At 36.7% G+C, this 18,542-nt stretch overlaps 5 protein-coding genes across 7 annotated transcripts; 3 read left to right on the top strand and 2 right to left on the bottom strand.

Moving 5' to 3' along the window:
* The first annotated feature begins 2,030 nt into the window (after nt 1-2,030).
* LOC110861122 (NADH dehydrogenase [ubiquinone] iron-sulfur protein 4, mitochondrial) lies at nt 2,031-3,290 on the top strand. The gene is made up of 4 exons (XM_022110234.2): nt 2,031-2,202; nt 2,349-2,532; nt 2,642-2,817; nt 2,908-3,290. The coding sequence occupies exons 1-4, from the start codon at nt 2,135-2,137 to the stop codon at nt 3,083-3,085; spliced, it is 606 nt and encodes a 201-aa protein (XP_021965926.1). The 5' UTR covers nt 2,031-2,134; the 3' UTR covers nt 3,086-3,290.
* Nucleotides 3,291-5,400: 2,110 nt separating this feature from the next.
* LOC118433991 lies at nt 5,401-7,023 on the top strand. The gene is made up of 3 exons (XM_035846574.1): nt 5,401-5,967; nt 6,309-6,463; nt 6,523-7,023. The coding sequence occupies exons 1-3, from the start codon at nt 5,618-5,620 to the stop codon at nt 6,633-6,635; spliced, it is 618 nt and encodes a 205-aa protein (XP_035702467.1). The 5' UTR covers nt 5,401-5,617; the 3' UTR covers nt 6,636-7,023.
* A 3,286-nt stretch (nt 7,024-10,309) lies between these two features.
* Nucleotides 10,310-13,931, bottom strand: LOC110842129 (galactokinase). Its single transcript, XM_022087841.2, has 10 exons — nt 13,534-13,931; nt 13,340-13,445; nt 13,207-13,254; nt 13,038-13,049; nt 12,091-12,277; nt 11,848-11,974; nt 11,407-11,732; nt 11,176-11,326; nt 10,871-10,991; nt 10,310-10,780 (listed from the first exon to the last, which is right to left on the bottom strand). The coding sequence occupies exons 2-10, from the start codon at nt 13,436-13,438 to the stop codon at nt 10,667-10,669; spliced, it is 1,185 nt and encodes a 394-aa protein (XP_021943533.1). The 5' UTR covers nt 13,439-13,445; nt 13,534-13,931; the 3' UTR covers nt 10,310-10,666.
* Nucleotides 13,932-14,129: 198 nt separating this feature from the next.
* On the bottom strand, nt 14,130-16,691 carry LOC110842128 (U3 small nucleolar RNA-associated protein 15 homolog). The gene is made up of 9 exons (XM_022087840.2): nt 16,398-16,691; nt 16,211-16,303; nt 15,948-16,132; nt 15,552-15,856; nt 15,248-15,468; nt 14,988-15,174; nt 14,787-14,913; nt 14,568-14,701; nt 14,130-14,504 (listed from the first exon to the last, which is right to left on the bottom strand). Exons 1-9 carry the CDS (start codon nt 16,485-16,487, stop codon nt 14,257-14,259), a joined length of 1,590 nt encoding a protein of 529 aa, XP_021943532.1. The 5' UTR covers nt 16,488-16,691; the 3' UTR covers nt 14,130-14,256.
* Nucleotides 16,552-18,538, top strand: LOC110842126 (serum response factor-binding protein 1). Of its 3 annotated transcripts, none has more exons than XM_035846977.1 (4): nt 16,552-16,826; nt 16,931-16,986; nt 17,081-17,242; nt 17,333-18,538. In XM_035846977.1, the coding sequence occupies exons 1-4, from the start codon at nt 16,688-16,690 to the stop codon at nt 18,524-18,526; spliced, it is 1,551 nt and encodes a 516-aa protein (XP_035702870.1). In that variant the 5' UTR covers nt 16,552-16,687; the 3' UTR covers nt 18,527-18,538. The 3 variants fall into 3 exon arrangements, with proteins under 3 accessions (XP_035702870.1, XP_021943529.1, XP_035702874.1); XM_035846981.1 differs by having other exon boundaries at nt 16,728-16,863; XM_022087837.2 differs by having other exon boundaries at nt 16,727-16,986.
* The last annotated feature ends 4 nt before the right edge of the window (nt 18,539-18,542 follow it).

The raw sequence follows: 18,542 nt of genomic DNA, 5'->3' as shown, positions 1-18,542 counted from the left end.
TGTTTCTGGAATTTTGCAGCAAAATTTGTCATGCAGTTTTTCCATCTTTCAGGCTGACTATCTTCAGCTTTCCCTTGAATTTTCTGAGCACATTAGGCTTATCTTGAAGCCACGAATATGCTAGTTTAGAAAATACCACAATTTTCAAGTATCACGAAGTTATACCACATTTAGTGAACTTTTAGTTGTATACTAATGCGTGCCAATAAAATTGAAATGTACGACCCGAATACAACTTTGCCTTCGCAACTAACTTCTTTGGGGTTGGAACTACGTATGTCATAAACTTATTTTCAGTTTTGAAATATTTGCGCAATCACTTGCAATGGATTCTTGTTCGTCAACTGAACGCAAATTGCAGGGTTTTAATTTGGCATCTTTGCGAAATTTTGACTTTGTGAAAAGCTACCCAGTCGATGATGTGGACTTCGGGTTCAAAAAATTTTGTGATCGTTTTTAACACTATAGCGATCCATAACTTATTTGAAGTGTGATATAGATTTTTGAAATTCTTGGACTTTTCAAGTAACTCGATCTCAAGATTATTTGACACTTTATCGCTGTATAAGGTTACGAGAAATGCCCGAGTTACAAAATGAATTTTCATTTTAAAATTGTCGTGGGTTACAATTTATTTTTTTAATATTTTGGCTGGAGAATTGGTTTTTCGTCCATGGGAGAAAAACCAATTTTAAAATAATTTTTAAAATGAATATTTTTTTTGCAACTCGACCATTTGTCGCAACCGTTAAGGGAGACGCGTTACCTAGATACTTAAGGTCAAGCAATCGTGACTCGATCTCTGTTTTGAATATCTTTTTTGTTAAAAAATTACTAGGCCATTTAAAATTCCCCTTTCCCATGTTTTTGTCAAATTCGATTACCAAACTTTCTGCGATGTATAATATGATAAACACATTGATCTCAAATTGAGAATTATTCTCAACGCCAAGTCACACTAGCAAAACTGTTATAATAATAGTGAGTAGTTACTACTAGTGACTATTATAATAATAATAATAACTACTAAAAAAAATAGTAGTTTAATAGTAGTTTAATAATAATAATAAACCCTCCAAACGAATGTAAATAAGTAGCGTCAGACCTATTCAAATTTCCTTTAACGTTTCCGTATATGACCTCGTCCTAACGGTCATGAGGTCAAAAATATTAACGTCCTAGAAATCGCTGTCAAATTTCCTTTAAAATGACACCCCATATGACAATTATGAATCTTTTGACCTTTGACCTCGTCCTTAACGTCATAAGGTCAAAAATATTAACGTCTTCGAATTTGCGGTGGAATTTCCTCTAAAATGACACCCCATATGAAAATTATGTGTTTTCTGACCTCTGACCTCGTCGTCAAGGTCATAAGGTCAAGAATATTGATGTCGTTGAATTCGTGGCCAAATTTCCTTTAAAATGATACCCCATATGAAAATTACTACCGAGAACTAAAAATTAGAAGCCCAATGGCGAAAACCGCTTTTTATTATGTTGAGGCATTCTAAAGATATCCTGCTTACGGACGGACGGACGGACGGACGGACAAAGTGATCACAATAAGTAGCTGACGCTACTTAATAACGCCAAAGGGTTTCGGTATCAACCAAGTATAAATCAATCCTAAGTCAGAAATCCTGAGATTTTTGGCTATCTAGACTCTGACTTACACAGATCCAGTAAATTAATTTTGAAATATTTCAAGTGACCATGAAACTTTTCTTGTTTTATTGTAACCTGCATTTATGCTACTTACTGGATTTGCATAGTATTACCCAAATATTTTCATATCTATCCAGACAGGAAAATAGACTTATGGTTTTTACGGACCTCACCGATGGAAAGTACGAAACACGTACAAATAATTTAATTTAAAAAAATTTGTGCACATATTTTTTTCTTGTACTCGCATTGATAAAATAAATACTACCTGTACTACTATATAAATATTCATGACATACAACATATGCATTTCTGCAAAAAAAATTGCAAATGCTTTTTTTAGCCTGAGTTTGCCCCGGTTGAGCGTAGATACTCAAAATCATTCTAGTGAACATTCACAAAGTTTACAAAATTCGAAGGACTTAATTGAAATTTTACACAAGGATTACAAATCCGGGTGTTGGCGATGGCTGCTCAACGAGCTGCAGTTCGACAAGGTCTTTTCGCCTTCAGAACATTGTACACTTCCCCAATGTAAGCGACTAATTTTCTACCTTTTAATCTAACAACTTGTGAGTATATTTGACTCCCAGTGTTTCGCAACTAAACTTTAAACTAAACTTTAGCTTAATCTTGTAATTCTAAGTCTAACCCATAATCTTAAATGTGTATATTTGCAGCCGACCCCTGAGTGCGAGCAGTGCTCCGAGACTGGCCTCCTCCTCCTTGGAAAAGACTCCGGCTGGAGGACCGAAGGGGAAGGCGTCGGACACGGTCCCAAAAGACCTCAAAGTCCTCCTCGCCTCCAAGGATGAGTTGGAACACAAGGAGAAGATGAAGGGCACCATCATGGTGGACGTGCCTGTAAGTTGTGCCTGCTCCAGCCCTTGATGATATATGAATAATAATGATTGATGTGTTATGTTAATTTGGAGTATATGAAATATGAAATGAATGTGTAACTTGACCGCAGTTGGACATTACATCAATTTCTGGAGTCCCTGAAGAACACACGAAGAGTAGACGGGTACGAATTTTTAAGCCTTGTAAAAACGCGATGCAGTCTGGAACAAGTAATACAAAGAAATGGAAGATTGAATTTGAAACGAGAGAACGATGGGAAAATGCGTTGATGGGATGGTCTTCTAGGTAATTGCTTAATTAATTTAGTGAAGACTTGAGTTGTGTCGGTTGTGTCCTATACAAGATGAATAATGATTAATGTGTATCATCTTCTAGCGGTGACCCCTTGTCCAACATGCAAATTGATTTTTCTGACAAGGATGAGGCTGTCGCATTCTGCGAGAAAAACGGATGGACATGGTTCGTAGAAGAACCTGTTGAGAAGCCAATGAAACCAAAGTCATATGGTGCTAATTTCTCGTGGAACAAGAGGACGCGAGTATCCACCAAGTAAATTTAAATCTAGATATTTAATCTATCAATTCTATTTGTATATATTAGAACCACTCGCAACGTCGCCATCAACTAATATGATCAAGTTAGAAATTCTGTATCATATAAATACTGAATTCAAAATTTACAGTCGTGATTATATCATGTAGAAATTGTAAAGTATGTGAAGAAATATAAAATGTAAGTTAAGTAACTGTGTAAAATAATTTCCTTCATTAGTCAATCAGACTGTATATAAAAATGTTACATTTCGGTTTATGCAAGCCATAATTGGTATTATGATATATCTCGTAATGACGTATGTGACCATTACCTTTCTTGCCGTCAGTGTAGCTTCAGTTATTCTGTGATTCATTTGAGAAACTACATAAAATATGCTTCTGCATATTAGGTGTGCTTCATCCTGGTTGACCCCATCATATGACATAATTTAATCAAGTAACTTGTCGATCTCATTAACTCGGTTAGTAGGTGCGCTTTGATTTCCTCAAAGAATGGAATCAGCGATTGTTGCCATTAAGGAATGAAGGCTCACGACCTTACTCCCATGTTCATTTACTTCCTATAACCAATCAATCGGGTATGTTAAAGTCACTCTGTGGGCCAAATATATACTGACATGTACATATTTACATACATTTGTCATAACTAAAGATGGCCTCCACGGTAGAGAGTGGATCAAAATTTATGGAGAGCGTCGTTAATTTCCCGGAGCGTGGGAGTTTCCTTCAACTCGAGGAGGAATGCCAACTGCTAATGGACAAAGTATGCAATATTTCAAAATGGGACATAGTAACAAGATGTGATAGTTGTGATATTTTCTGTATAATTGTACGGTCATTATTGCAAAAAGGCTTACAGCGTTTGAGCGTTGTTCAAAGAAATGAGGAAGGAATTTGGTAATTATGGTTATCTCAGTTATCTGTTAACGGCTGCTGTATCCGCTGGGGAATCGATTGGACTGTTGTGAGAGATTTGAGTATTATTTCTCCATGTGCCTATAATTCAAGGGTCGATACTGGGTTGGAGACATAATGACATGTGACGCATTCATTATAAGATTAATCGCGAAGCAAAAATAGCCTTCATCTTTCTTTTTTAATGAATTAGCACATAGAATTGTGTAGTCGAAAATTTCGACTCGAAATATATTGCTAACAATGATTTGGGAGGAGCTATAGTACGGTCGATAGAGATTTACTACTTTCAGGGTGTCTGTCACGTGGAAAGGTATTCGCTAATTAAAACCACATACCGCACGGTCATTGGAGCGCGTCCAAAGTACAATTGAGCCACAGCTACTTCGGAGCACGAGGTCGATGATTTGCGGATGTCCTCCCAGTCCGACACCCTGATCAGGTAGTTGAGTAGTTGATTAATTAATTACTTTTGAATATAATTAAATGCAATTTATTGCGGTTCATAATATGCAATGCACATGGGATAAAACCACCAACTCATCAATTCTGCAAGATGTCTGGACATGTTGCATACCCTGATCTGACTGGCAATTTCCAAAACTTTGTTCAGTATGCACTATTTTTGATAACATGGCTTGGACTGTGTACCATTTTTCTTGCGGTTGAGAGTATAAAATTATTTTATCAATGTAAATTTATTTATTATTGTAAAAACAAATTGAGTCGCACAAGAACATCAATATTTCATGTTATTAATTAAATAATCTCTTATTTTGGTGTATGAAGTGTGCAATGAATGGCGGCGACTTGGATCATATTCCATTTGGGTAGGACCTGACTATTTATTATAATAAAACTTTTGTTAATGCTCCTCAGGCTCCTTGAAAATTTTCTAGATAAGTATGTACTCTACAAATGAAATCATGTTAACAAGGACTTTGTTATGTTCCTGGCAGTTCCTGCAGGAAAACCCATGAAGTTCGATCCGCATAAGATTGATTTTCATGACATACGCTTTAAAACGAGTAGCAAAATCTAATTTCAAAGAGAATTTTCATACAATACTATCTTTACTGCAAAAAGTGACGGACAACATCCTTTATCAAGTTTACTATATTTTCATGAACTTTTGATTTTTTAAAATAAACCTTCTATACGTATAATATAATATCCTACTTGTGCTATGCAAATCTAATCTGGTTCAACACTTATGCGCCTGTATGTACGACTGGAATCCTAGTGTCAAATCAAAATGTAATATTTTTTGTCCCGAATCATCGATGTTGTAGAAATGTAGTGTTCTTGTCAGGTAAATCAGTACATGACTTTCATCTGAGATCAAATCCAAAACTCTACAGGTTTCCACTTGTGTACGCATTTTTCTCAGCATCTCATTCACTCTCGGGCATCTCCACCGAGAGAATCAGGGGACACGGGTCTCGAGTTTTGTTTGATTTTATCAGGGCCACCCATCGCCGTATCAGTCGAGCACAAATATTTCACTTGCAACTTTTGTCTGCTCGTCATCTAAATAAGCATCATACATCCATTATCAGCACTGTCAATTTCCAACCTTATTTTTCAATTGTTTAATATTGCATTGTTTGAAAATTATGAAAAATTACATTTTCCAGTTTAAGCTTTATGTTTTTATGTTTATTTTCTGTGGGTGCGACAATGGTGTTTTGGGAAAAGCAGAATCCAGTAATGGCATCACATTTGATAATTACGAACCTGCTAATACTGCACATCAAGAACTAATGAGCATTCTTCAACAATTCCTTAATACGTATGGAGAAAGTGTAGCAAGAGTAAAACGAGAGATAAAAAAACGCGTTTCTACAAACGGCCGAAACTGTACAAAGGAACATGGTGACGAAGTTGCTAAATGCATTCGAGGTTTGCTGCCTTCACTGAATTTTGGGATACCATCAAATCATCACGAAACGGAGACGGTGTGCACGTAAGAAACGCAACGATAAGTATCTACTATAAATCAATCTACGTATGCCTCCTTGCATAAAATTTACTAGCATCGCATGGAAAACACTTTCAATCTGAATCTTGTGGAAACTACTTACTTTGAAAATTAAAGATCGGAACAAAATGGCTAACCTGCCAAATTTTTACTTTGTGGAATGGCCTATATGAGCCGCATTTCTTTCATTATCTAGCATTTGACGTAATTCGTAATTACATAAAAGAGTCTAGATCGTACACATAAACATGTTTTCGTGTGAGTGGGTATCAAGCCGCTCACATCAGTTTCTCTGCATAATGACCAATTTAATTAAATACTTACAGATCGTTCAAAATTGCGATCAAGTGCATCGGCAAGTGGGCAGCCCATTGTTTAAACAAAACATCAGCCAACAAATTCAATGCACATGTGGCCCCGGCTGTGGAGTTCTTTGCATTTATATGCAAAAGTAATTTCAGTCGAGCCCAGTTCTACGAGCGTACGTTGTTCTGAAATTCGTAGTCTGTATTTCAACAAATAACAAATTTTGTGTCGTAGATGGTGACTGTTTCAGGAAAATCAGTCCAGGATATGATGCCTGTGTGGATAAAATGGGAGAAAAGCTAAATGCACCAAACGCGGAAAAACTTATGCTGCTAAAATGTTGGTAAGTTACAACTTTCACTATAAAACAATAACACTCAAACCGTAAATGTTGGTTTTCATTGTCTACATAACATACTTTCACTTGATGAACATCAGCATCTAAATAGTTACATTTATACATACATATATCTACTTAGTTCTATATTTACTTTGTTGTGCCAATTTCTCAACCAGGAAATCAGTCTTCAAATTTCGTATGATCAATATCCTGCTAAAAATTTGCAGTTGAGATAAATAGGGTCTTAGGTACTTATCAATATGCCCATGTTGCAATGATCTTCTGTTTAGAAACTACTTCACAAAGTGGGAATGATGCAATGAAAATAATTGCAACTACTAACTTAGGAGGGGAGCTTGCGAGGTTGATAATAACAGATCTTGATGCCCTTTGGATATGTGGTAGGGTCCCATGAGTGTACTAAAACCCTGAAGTGGTTTGACTCCATGGCCACATTTGCGCCCGCCACACCCACTCAAAAATGCCCAAAAAACGCTTTCACTCCAGTTTTCACTCACTCAAATCCACGTCAAAAATCCAATTTTACTCGGATTTTGAAATTTCTTTCATCATTACACTCCCAGATAGTTGCTTTCTTCAATCCAATATCAAACCCAATTTTTTAGAAATTTTTAGTATTTTTAAAATTTGAAATTCTGAATGAGGATTGTTGTAGTAATCAACAACTCAAATTACGCCTGCGAAATAATCATCAGCAAAATTGAGTTTGATATGGAATTGAAGAAAGCAACTATCTGGGAGCGTAATGGTGAAAGAAATTTCAAAATCCGAGTAAAATTGGATTTCTGGCGTGGATTTGAGTGAGTGAAAACTGGAGTGAAAGCGTTTTTTGGGCATTTTTGAGTGGGTGTGGCGGGCGCAAATGTGGCCATGGAGTCAAACCACTTCAGGGTTTTAGTACACTCATAGGACCCTATCACATATCCAAAGGGCATCGAGATCTGTTATTATCAACCTCGCAAGCTCCCCTCCTAAATATTAGTATGAATACAATAGGCTTGATGTAAAAAAAGTAAAGATGCTTCTCATATCTGTAAATATCCTATATACATATGTGTGTAAATAACTTGTAATATTATTGATTTACAATTTCTCAAAGTTTATGAAATTCACAACCTTTCTAAACATTTGCTTTCAATTTTGTTTTGATTTGGGGAAAGTGGTTATTTTGAGTATTTGCAGACCATTATTTTAAGGATTAAAAAAATAAAAAAGTCCACACACCAAATCGTACATATTTATGCGTGTCCACTGTAAAATAAGCAAAACAGTTGCATTAGCTTCATTTTTTACCTTTCCTGACTCCAACTGTGCCTTAAAGTACTTCACATAAACTTCCTTTCTAGAAATTTAAAATGTTCGAAATCATTTGGAGCATGATAATATTAATAATTATAGAAAATGTAGTTTGTCTTCAGGTGAGTCATGAGAGCAGTCTCATTTTGAACTTTCTCCTTGAGAAGGGTTGTGCCGTGCATATTGCCAATTTTATGTCATCGCCAGATTCAGGAATCCAAGCAGACAACAGTACATCCATTTTATCTTCTGACTTAATGAGAATTGGTTCAATGGAATCCTACGATCTTATCTTAGAATCTGTCAATGTCAACTACATTCATCATTCTTTTACTGACCCAAAACTGTGGAGCGATAAACACGCCTATCTCGACACTTTCCTTCCCAGTTTGCACTACAAAATATCCGGTTGTATCACATTTCTCATTATAAACCCAACTGTTAGCCAAATTACAGACTCCATTGAACATTCTGGATTTTTCTTGGAACCATCCACATTATTTTTGGTGTATGTATCACAAAATTGGTTCACAAAAGCGCAGTATCCTAGAGTACAAATTGGTCATGATGCTGGAATTAATGATGACGGGAACTCAATCTCATTCGCATGGTTTAACCCACGCATCTTGTTTTCTGATGTCACAATTGTCTTCCTAATTGGAGGGCCATCGGATCTGCCGACGGTGGAATTTGGACTTTTTTGTTACTTGTGCAAAGATAAATTATTCATGCTGGAGAAAGTTGCGGTAAATCAAGTGTGGACAGAGTTGTACAAAAAATACCGTGAATTGAACAATGACTTGCTCGGAGAAAATGTGGCTGTTGAAAATGCATGGTGGGTTGATAACGGAGTAAGGTGTGACCCTTTTCAGCATGGGAAGCGATGGAATGAATTTACGTGCTTCCCTCATGGAAGGATTATTCTGAACTTCTTGATAAGAAAGTTCAACTTTTCTGTTATTTTCCCCACCAGTGATGAAGTGTCTGCTTCACTTATCTATTCGCCGCCCTATTTTGGATCAAAGCATACCATGGTCATCCTACCAGGACCTTACAGTAGATCTTACCCCCACAACTACTCAAACTCTCTGTTTTACAATACGTCCACCGATAGACTTTTCTACTGCGCAAACATCCACGAATCGTCTCACGGAATCATGAATCTATTTGCAACGCTGACACAACCTTTCCAACCAACTGTGTGGATGTCTCTTGTGGGATCCACAGGCTTGATGGTGCTTGTTGTAAAGCCAAAGGATCCAATCAGGTTCTTATCGATAATTGTGGGACAAGGTTACTTAGCCTTGCTTCCAGGAAAAGGCAAAAGATTTCGGTACTGTCTTCTCATATTTTGGAGCCTCATCATTTCAACATCCATCAGCTTTTTATATGATGGACTTCTTACTGCTGACATGCTGGTGCCCGTTCCTGATAAGGTCATTGGGACATTTAAGGAGCTTGTCCTCAGAGGGTTTAAAATCGGATACATGCTAGATTATGATTTATCTGAAGCAAGAAAGTGGTATGAGGAGAATTTCAGAAGAAATGACATCATGGACAAGCTGAATGACGCTTTTGTCAATGTGAAATTCGACAATACTATTTACGAGTTGGTGGTCAATATGTCGGGAAAGTTGTCAATATTCAGAGAGGAAATAGAAATAGAGATTGCTCTCCCAAAAATCAGGGAGCAGGTGTGGAAATTTAAAAAACCCGTAAAGTGTAACATGGCAGGTGAACCTCTGTACCCATTAACCGGGATGGTCACATATTCATCAATTTTTATATTTCACATGTCCAGAGCATTCCAGAAAGCGATGACGCACATGGTGGAAGCAGGACTCTTAAATGAATTAACAAAAATTAGCATTTGGCAAAATAGTAAATTGCCAAAGATGCCGTGGGAGCGAGAGTTGAATAATAAAAATTTTTTTAAACCCGCAGGACTAACCGGCGATTCTAAAATTCCCGTAATTTTCCTCCTATTTGTTTTTGGCCTGTCATTTGCAGTTTTTACCATTTTAGGAGAACTCATAGTGAGGAAGTTGACAGAAGGAGAAAAACGACACTCAGACCCAGTCAAATCAATACCACAACGAATCGTGAACAATCATTCTGCAAGTGTTCAAGTTTGTGACATGATTTCTCTTTCTCGTCGGTGATTTGAAGATTTTGTGCGAATAATATGCATGGCTTGATAAACATATTTATAAAGTTAATTTGTAAGAATTATTTTGCCACAGGGCGACCTGCATTGGTTACGGTTTACAAATTAAGTAATTGGAACAAGTTGATTTTTTATGGTGAGTATATGGGAAAATTGATTCATTATATATTCATGATACAGATAACAAAGTTGAAAAATATTGGACGTGGTTTAATTTATTAGTTACGAAAGAGACAAAGAAAATTCTGACACGTGTCATATTTATCATGTACTTTACATACATATATACATACGTCTACACTATATAGTCACTTAAAATTAAAAGATGTATGTTTTATAAACAAGCTTGTCTTGAGAATTTGTTTTAGTCCAAGTATTAAAAATATAATTTGTGAATTGGATAGAAAGTTGCTAGAATTCTAAATTCATTATACAAGTTACACATACTTTAATTTACTGTGATCAAAATATTTAAATGTCGTTCTTATGCATACAAATTTTTATCGTAAGATAAATCTTGCGTATGTCTTGCCTTTATCCAACCCCATGCTTTCTCAAAGTTGAATTTGAGACGCTCCGTCAACCCCGTTGAAAACATAACAAGTGGCTTTTTTGGAATAATTCTTGTGAATTTCTTCCACAATTTTTGGGGCTTGAGAAGCCTTCACCTGCAATTGAAATGCACCAAGAGGATAAATTGTCATAAATTAGCAAAAAAACTGTTTATTATTTAGTTATGTACATAGTTTAATACGTACCAGCGCAACAATGCAACCACCGAATCCTCCTCCAGTCATCCTAGAACCGTAGACTCCTGGGGTTATCATAGTAATATCGACCAATTCATCCAACTCGGGACACGACACTTCGTAAAGATCCCTGCAAATTATGAAGCGAGATTTTAAAATAACAATTACGCTTACGATAAATTTAGTATCTTATCATTGCAGGTATGCAACGATAAGGTTGCCTTGGGCAAATCTTCACGAAGGCACATTGTGCAGTTCAAAAGATGAATAAAATGCCAAAATTATAGCACTATCAAGTACTATTAATTAAGTACCTCAGTGAAACGTGAGACTGGTACATTAATCTCCCCAGCTCTTCGAGTTGTCTCTCCTCAATGGCTTTGACTGCTTTTGTACACCTTTCGATCTCACTGACGACATGAAGTCCCCTTTTGTAAACTCTTTCTCCCAGCTCGTCTCTTTTGTCTTATTGATAAAATAATGCACGAATCTATTTTAGTAATCTGTTGAAGGGCTAGCTAATCAGTCACTTAGCATAAATGTACCTCTCAGAGCTGTCATATTTGCATCTCTCAAGCTCTTGACGCCAAGAAGTTCGGCAGCTTTAAAGCAATCGCCTCTCCTCTGAGGATATTCACTACCACTCAGTTGGTGTTTCACATTGGAATTGACGACAAGAAAGGCGACGCTATCATCCACATCTGATTTGCCACCTTCCAGTGTCACGGTTTTTGTTTCCAAGCTGCGACAGTCAATCAGAAGCGCTGAGTTGGCTTTACCCATGCACGAGATGAATTGGTCCATAATCCCACAAGGCATATTAGCAAATGTATGTTCTGCTTTCTGACACAGAAGAGCCTTGTCCGCCAGCCTACAGAGAAATATGGGGATTTGAGTAATATTCATGTACATACTTGTTATCATTCAAAGCGGAAACATTTTAACTTTAGTGTTGTTTAAGACGTAAAAAGGAACTTATTTATTACAGCAGTGATTTTCCTGTAAGAGCTTCAAGAAATGTGCATGTGACAACTTCGACGGAAGCACTGCTGGAGAGCCCACCGCCCAAAGGAACATTAGAAATTATGAACGCATCAAATCCAGAAATGTCATCTGCCACATGAAATGATTACAACACAAAACTTCTCATCCTGCTTCAAAACATGTTATTCTCTGCTTTTCGGGTTTGCTTTCTTTTCAGAATCATGTTGGTGGTGAACGTGACTCACGTGAAAAATGATGAAGCACCCCCTTCACGTAATTTGCCCATTTTGGTTCCCCTTGAGTTAGTGGATTTTCTTTTGAAGGAGTGTCAAACTCTACTCTTTTGGGGTTATCCACTTCTGCAGAAGTTGCTATCCTGATTTTAGAGGTGCCGTTGTACCTCCCAACCATCACAGAATAAAGTGGAATTGCCTGCAAGAAATTGACACATTTTCCTTTCTCAGAGTTTTCATTGAAACAATACGCTTCCCACTCGTGACAAAGCAAATACTTAAATAATCCATGGTCTGTTTGCACATGGATTCATGAAAGAATATGTATTTACTCTACAGAAGAGATGCTTGTGCAAAGATAAATCTGCCCATCATCAATGTTTGCCGACAAAAATCATACGTTTCTTCTGTAAGAGTGCTGTTTGGTTTAGCTAGTCGACGTAGTTTGTTATGAAAGTGAAAGCGAAAATGAGTCACAACGGTCACTCACAACTTTGTTGCTGTCTCAAGTTTACGCAGTTTACCAAGAGCATTGCATTCATTGTACCTACATTGTATTCATGGTTTTTGTTGCAAAACACAAGTATGTAGGTACTGAAATCTTTGTTCACCTATTTATATTTCTGGAAGTGCGATTACTTGCTTGGCTTGCGAAAGAATGAAATAGGGTGCTCCGGAATGATGCGAACTAAATATCTCCAAAGACAGATATACTAACCGATACGTCGGATGTGTTGGGGTTGTTGGATTCCATTAATTGGAAAAAAGTTACGGGTGTTTCCCACATAAAAATAGTATATGTTTTTGAAGTTAAATTTCCAATGTTTGATGTCTCTTTTAACTATGCGACTTATTTTTTCGCATTGAATTTGAGGGTAGTCGGTATCATTCCGGAGGACCCTCAAAAAGACCCTCATAAAGTCAAAACCGAACCAGAAAAGTATTTAAATATAGCTTACCATTGGAAAAACCTGGAGCGTATGAAAATAAATAACTAGAGTGATATTACATATATAATACTTTTTAGTCATAATATATTCTTTTGTAGAGATTTAAAAATTTTGAAACGGCTGCTTCTGCAGCACATATCGTTAATCACTCTAGGTATTTATTTTTACTAATTCATACATAGCCATCGTTATAGTCGGTGTGCTCTCCTATGATGTTAACCCTTCCCTATTTGGAAGAAAACAATGTACATATGTAATTAAGTTTTTGATTCATCAACCAAAAATGTATACTATGAATAATTTGATTATACCGGTGCTTTAGCCCCCACAATGGGATCGCACCCAAATTCCTTCGCAAATGCATTTTTGCACTTTAGCACCAAATCCGGTAAACTTTCTACGACTTCCATTCTTATGCTAGATCATTATTCAGAGTACTTACAAATCAAGACCGATATCAGGATATTTTACTAGTTAGTAAATTTATCGATTTATATGTACATACCAGTGTAACAACAATTTGTTCGGTTGTATAAATTCTGATTCTCACGAAGAATGAACTTCACCTTGGGATTTGACTAACTGTGTGGTCTGACAATTGAATTGTATGTAAAACACTAGCACATAACATGCCGCTTGGGCTCTGTGTAATAAATTAGTGCGATAACGTGGTGATATAATTTGCCACAATTTTTAGCGAGTAGAATTTATTAGATTACGTATCTGTATGTATATGATTTGATCTGATAACGGTGTGTTTGTGTTATGAGGACGTGTCAGATGGAATAATAAGGACACATTGGAAGAGTTGGAAGCTCATAATAAATCGGTTAAGTGGAGTGTTGTGTGCAATAATTGTGTTCATAACAGGATCAATACTGTACAATATATCGAAGAGGTTTGGCTATTCGGAATATATAATATGCTCTTGTGTGAAAGTAGACGAGAGGGGAATGATTGCGATTGGTATGAATAGGGGAGATGAACACAATGTATGAATATATACGAACGGCTGAAAAATTTCATGAAAATTTCACGAACTCTGCAAAAGCACATGTAGTAACTCATTCTCAGCCAACAATATGCCATATGACAGATGTCTGCAGTAAATAACAATGATAGTCAAAGATTTATTTAAATGTTTGTATTAACAAAAAAAACGCTCCTAATATTATTCGAGGTACGCACTCAAACACAAGCAACAACGACTCTTTGCAGTTCTGAAACTCTACTTGTCTCTAATTTTAACAACGAAAGTTTGTTGGGCTTGCTCTGAAGGTACAAATTTCTCTGGTGGACTGGATAGTATCTTTGACTGATATTTAGAATAGTCTGCACCTGCCGTCAGCATATTAAGACAACCCTTCACTTCCATCAGTTCTGTCATGTATTTTGTTTCTTTAGTCACTTCATCATGCAGCTTGAGGAACAATTGGTCTGTCGTAGGATCCTCACCAACCTTGTTGGCATATAAATCTATTCACAACACACATTATTAGAACATACTATACGTTTAAATGAAACAGATACACGACGTACCAACAACATTATCTGCAACATGCAGAAGTATTCTCATAAATCTTGGTCTTCCCAAATATTTTATCAAAAATCGTAAAACTCTAGTTAATGAGCGGCCAGATCTCCCTGCTAATGCTGTTTTTAACCCGTCACGTCTGCAAATAGTCACAATTCATTTGAATATATATTAAATGATGTACCGTTCAACGTAGTCTCCACTCAGTTAATCTGATAACATACCGTATCAATTCCTGGCAAACTGCAACCGTTACAGCTGGATTTCGTAGGTAGTAGTGGTCATTCATTACTTCGTCCAACGCTTTCGAATACCTAAACCTTCTTAGGTATGCGTCATATTTTTTATCCTCTGCAAATCACAAAAATTAATTATTGTATAAAATATATTTGTTGATCCATTTTGATATCATTTCGATTGAGTACTTTGAACCACATCTTCTTTAATTCCAAATTCAGTCTCGACAAAGGTAGAGTATGTTTTAGATTTTCGACGTTTCTCTTGAATAATTTTGGAGGAGTTTTCTTGTTCATCTTTAATTGATTCTTCTTCCTTCCTTGAAATAGCAATGATGCCATCCGCCATACCGACGATTAAGGTTTGATCACTTGGCTATAAGTCAAGCGTAATTTTAATAATTATAATGATTAGATCCTACCGATATTCATGCACAAACATGACTAACCGAAATTCCCAGGCTCAAAATTGGTGAGGAATAGTCGAATGTTCTAATCACTTCAAAGTTTGACATGTCATAAACTTTTACATGTCTGTCTAAGGAGGCTGACAGCAATCTCTTCCCACCAGAGGCAAACCTTAAAGAGGTTATGGTTTTATGATGTTGTGATATTTTGGAAAGAAGTCTTCCTCCAGCTAATAAATCCCATACACGAATCTCTGTAGAGCCTATCAAGAACATACAGTGTCAATCTCTTCTACTGATAAATATTTGAATTGGCCAAAGTTTGAGGGATTTCTATGAGACACACCTGCAGTAAGCAAAAGTGATCCGTTGTTTGTGACCAAAATCGATTCCACGGGCGATTGATGGTTAACATTGATAACGTCTACTTGTTCCCGTTTATCCCAAACTCTTACAGTGTGATCGTAAGAACCAGACACAAACAAATTTGGTGTTGATGGGATCGTGGCAGCACTTCGGACATAATCTGTATGACCCTCAAACTTGTGCAACATTGCTTCACTCGATATGTCCCATTGCATAATTGATTTATCGTCAGAAAAACTGAGAATCTGATGGTCGGTTGGTAAAAATTGACACCGGTGAACAGCACTAATAAAAACCACAATATAAACAACTGTAGATTTAAATTCATAGTATCTCACTTATGAGTCACAAATTGTAACTTAAGAATCATCTTTACCTCTGGTGTCCTTTAAACACTCTGAGTAAGTGTTTAGACGAAACATCAAACAATCGGACGGCTGCTTCATCACTCCCAGCCAACAAAAGTCGGCCATCGTTCCGAAACACAGCTCCATGTGCGGCTCCCTTAAATCTGTTATAGTTTTTATGCACCATCCGTGTAATGGGATGATACAACTGGACCTATCATTATTAAAAACCATTATACTACTCAACCACAATCAATATATTTAAAATCCTGTTAAAAAATAATATTCATACCCTTGCCGAACATGTTACAGCTACAAAGTTTGGCTCAATCGGACTGACGTCAATGTAATCAATGGAATTAATCTCTTTGAGGAGAATAGGTGCCTGCAATTTTTAATTTCCAAGAAATAAAAAATCAGTATATGGTCATAATAATAATGCAGTGATAGTTATGTACGTATGTATCCGAAGTCCTTACCGTGAACTGTTTCCAGTAAAGGGCATCCCCACTCAATGGAAGGGAGTGTCGGTCAAAGGGAGAAACGTAGGTTTTCTTAAATGACGACATGTTATTATTTGTTGTTATTAATCACTAATTATCGCGTTTCACTTTGTACTCCCAAATACTGTCACATTTTAAGTTATCTTTTAAAATAGATGTGTAAATCGTAATCAAATTATTGTTCGAGTATTCGCTTTTAACTCAAATTTCCACAACTTTGAAAAATTTTGATTCAAATGTGAAAATAGCCAAGAGGGAATCACCGCATGGAAGCATTGACCACGAGCCTGCCGCAAATTAAAACTGCTCAATGTCTTCCAACGAGGAATGAAAAAAGTGAGCCGTTCTCGCTTCACCCACAACACACCACATGGCCAAGTTTTCGTTTGTTGACTGTCACACGTGGTAAATTTTTCATTTGTCCGTCCTCAAAAGTAATTATGTGAGCAATTAATTATTATAATCAACAATTAGTGTCGAGATAAGTAATAAAATGGGTGATGATGCAGATGGCAAAGTCAAGAGACCGGTGGAACTAACTAAAAAACAAGAACTAAATAATCACGTAAGTAAAATTGCAAATCAAGTGAATCCTTTCTGATGTTTTTTTGTGATTTTGATTTATAAGTACTTGCAAGACTTTGATTCTATAATTTTAGATCGTATTGATGAGAAAAGTTGTTCGGACAGCACGGGTGCACATTATTAACAAGTTGACTAAGGATATAAAAAAATTAAAGGAACGGAAAGGGGACGAGAAAGCTCTGGAAAAGACGAAACGGAAGATTGAACGATTTCTTCAAGAAATTCAAGTCATTAAGGTTAGTCTTTTTGACAGACATTAACAAATATAAAATGTTAAATGACGAAGTTTGTACTTAAGTTTGTCATTTCTTATAAATTTATAACAGCACCTGCAGGAGGATAAGATTTCAATATTCTCCTTGCAAGACAAAACGAAATTGGAGCAAGTGCTTCAAAATCCTCAATCTTCAACTCAAGATAGAGCCTTGTCTCGTTTCAGTCACCATAAATTGATACAAACTGAAGTTTCAAAGTATAAAACTCATAATCCGTACTGGGAACTGCAAATTCCCGTACTTTTAGAAAGAAGTAAGGATAAACGCAGAAGGATTAACAAAAAGTTGACAGAACGAGAGGCAGAACGGGAAGCTGGGAAGAACAAAAATAAAAATCCGAATACGATTGGTGGTGAATCGTTGTCATCGAATAATGAAACTGACGAAGAGTCGGAAAGGAATCTAGATATTAACGATTCGGACAGTGAAGAAAGTGTGGATCAAGAAGAAAGCGAAAGAGAAGATAAGGCATCAAAGGTCAATATTAAGACTGAAAAAAAGTCATCAAAACCTAATCCTAGCAAGAAAACTAACCCCGTGTCAGCCACAGAGCACAACAAAGTAGTTAAAAATAATAAGAAGTCTACGAAATCTGTAGAAAAACCAAATAACAAAAAGCCTCCAGTGCCGGAACGTAACATTTCTAAATCTGTTGGAACGCTTAAAGTTCAGCATTTAAAGGACTTGACTGATCTCGAAAACTCTGAAACTTTCAAGCCTACAGAAGTTAAACTCACGGTAGACGATTTATCCCATGTTCCAAAATTACGGATAAAAAGCTCGTTTTTTGTTGGTGGAGTTGACGAAGCAGTTGAAGAACCACATGAACAACAAGACCTGGAAAAGAAACGGGGGTCATCTGATTTCCAGAAAAATAGACAACACAACTCCTCGTCAGAATTCAAACCTGTGTTCAAAAAAGGAAAATTGGTAAATAGGCCGGCTGCACAAGGTTTTAAGGGTGGTGCGAGAAACCCACCATCAGCCCGTGGTAAAAATACAAGATACTTTGACAGCAAAGGAAGAGGAGGTAGCGACGGTGGAGATAGTAATTTGACTCCACTAGGAAACCGATCAGATTTTAAGAAAAACGACCGTCTCCCACACGCTATTCTTAACCAGAAAGTAGCAACTGCAGAGCAATCCGAAAAACTGCATCCTTCGTGGGAAGCAAAAAAGAGACAACAGCCTATTTTGTCAGCATTCAAAGGAAAAAAGACAAAGTTTGACAACGACGACGAGTAAAAAAAAACTTTTCTGT

The sequence above is a fragment of the Folsomia candida genome, unplaced genomic scaffold (genome assembly GCF_002217175.1).
Source record: "Folsomia candida strain VU population unplaced genomic scaffold, ASM221717v1 Fcan01_Sc001, whole genome shotgun sequence".
NCBI classification, from domain to species: Eukaryota; Metazoa; Arthropoda; class Collembola; order Entomobryomorpha; family Isotomidae; genus Folsomia; species Folsomia candida.
Note: the sequence above shows the minus strand (reverse complement) of the source record. Positions and strands in the feature narration are given on the sequence as shown.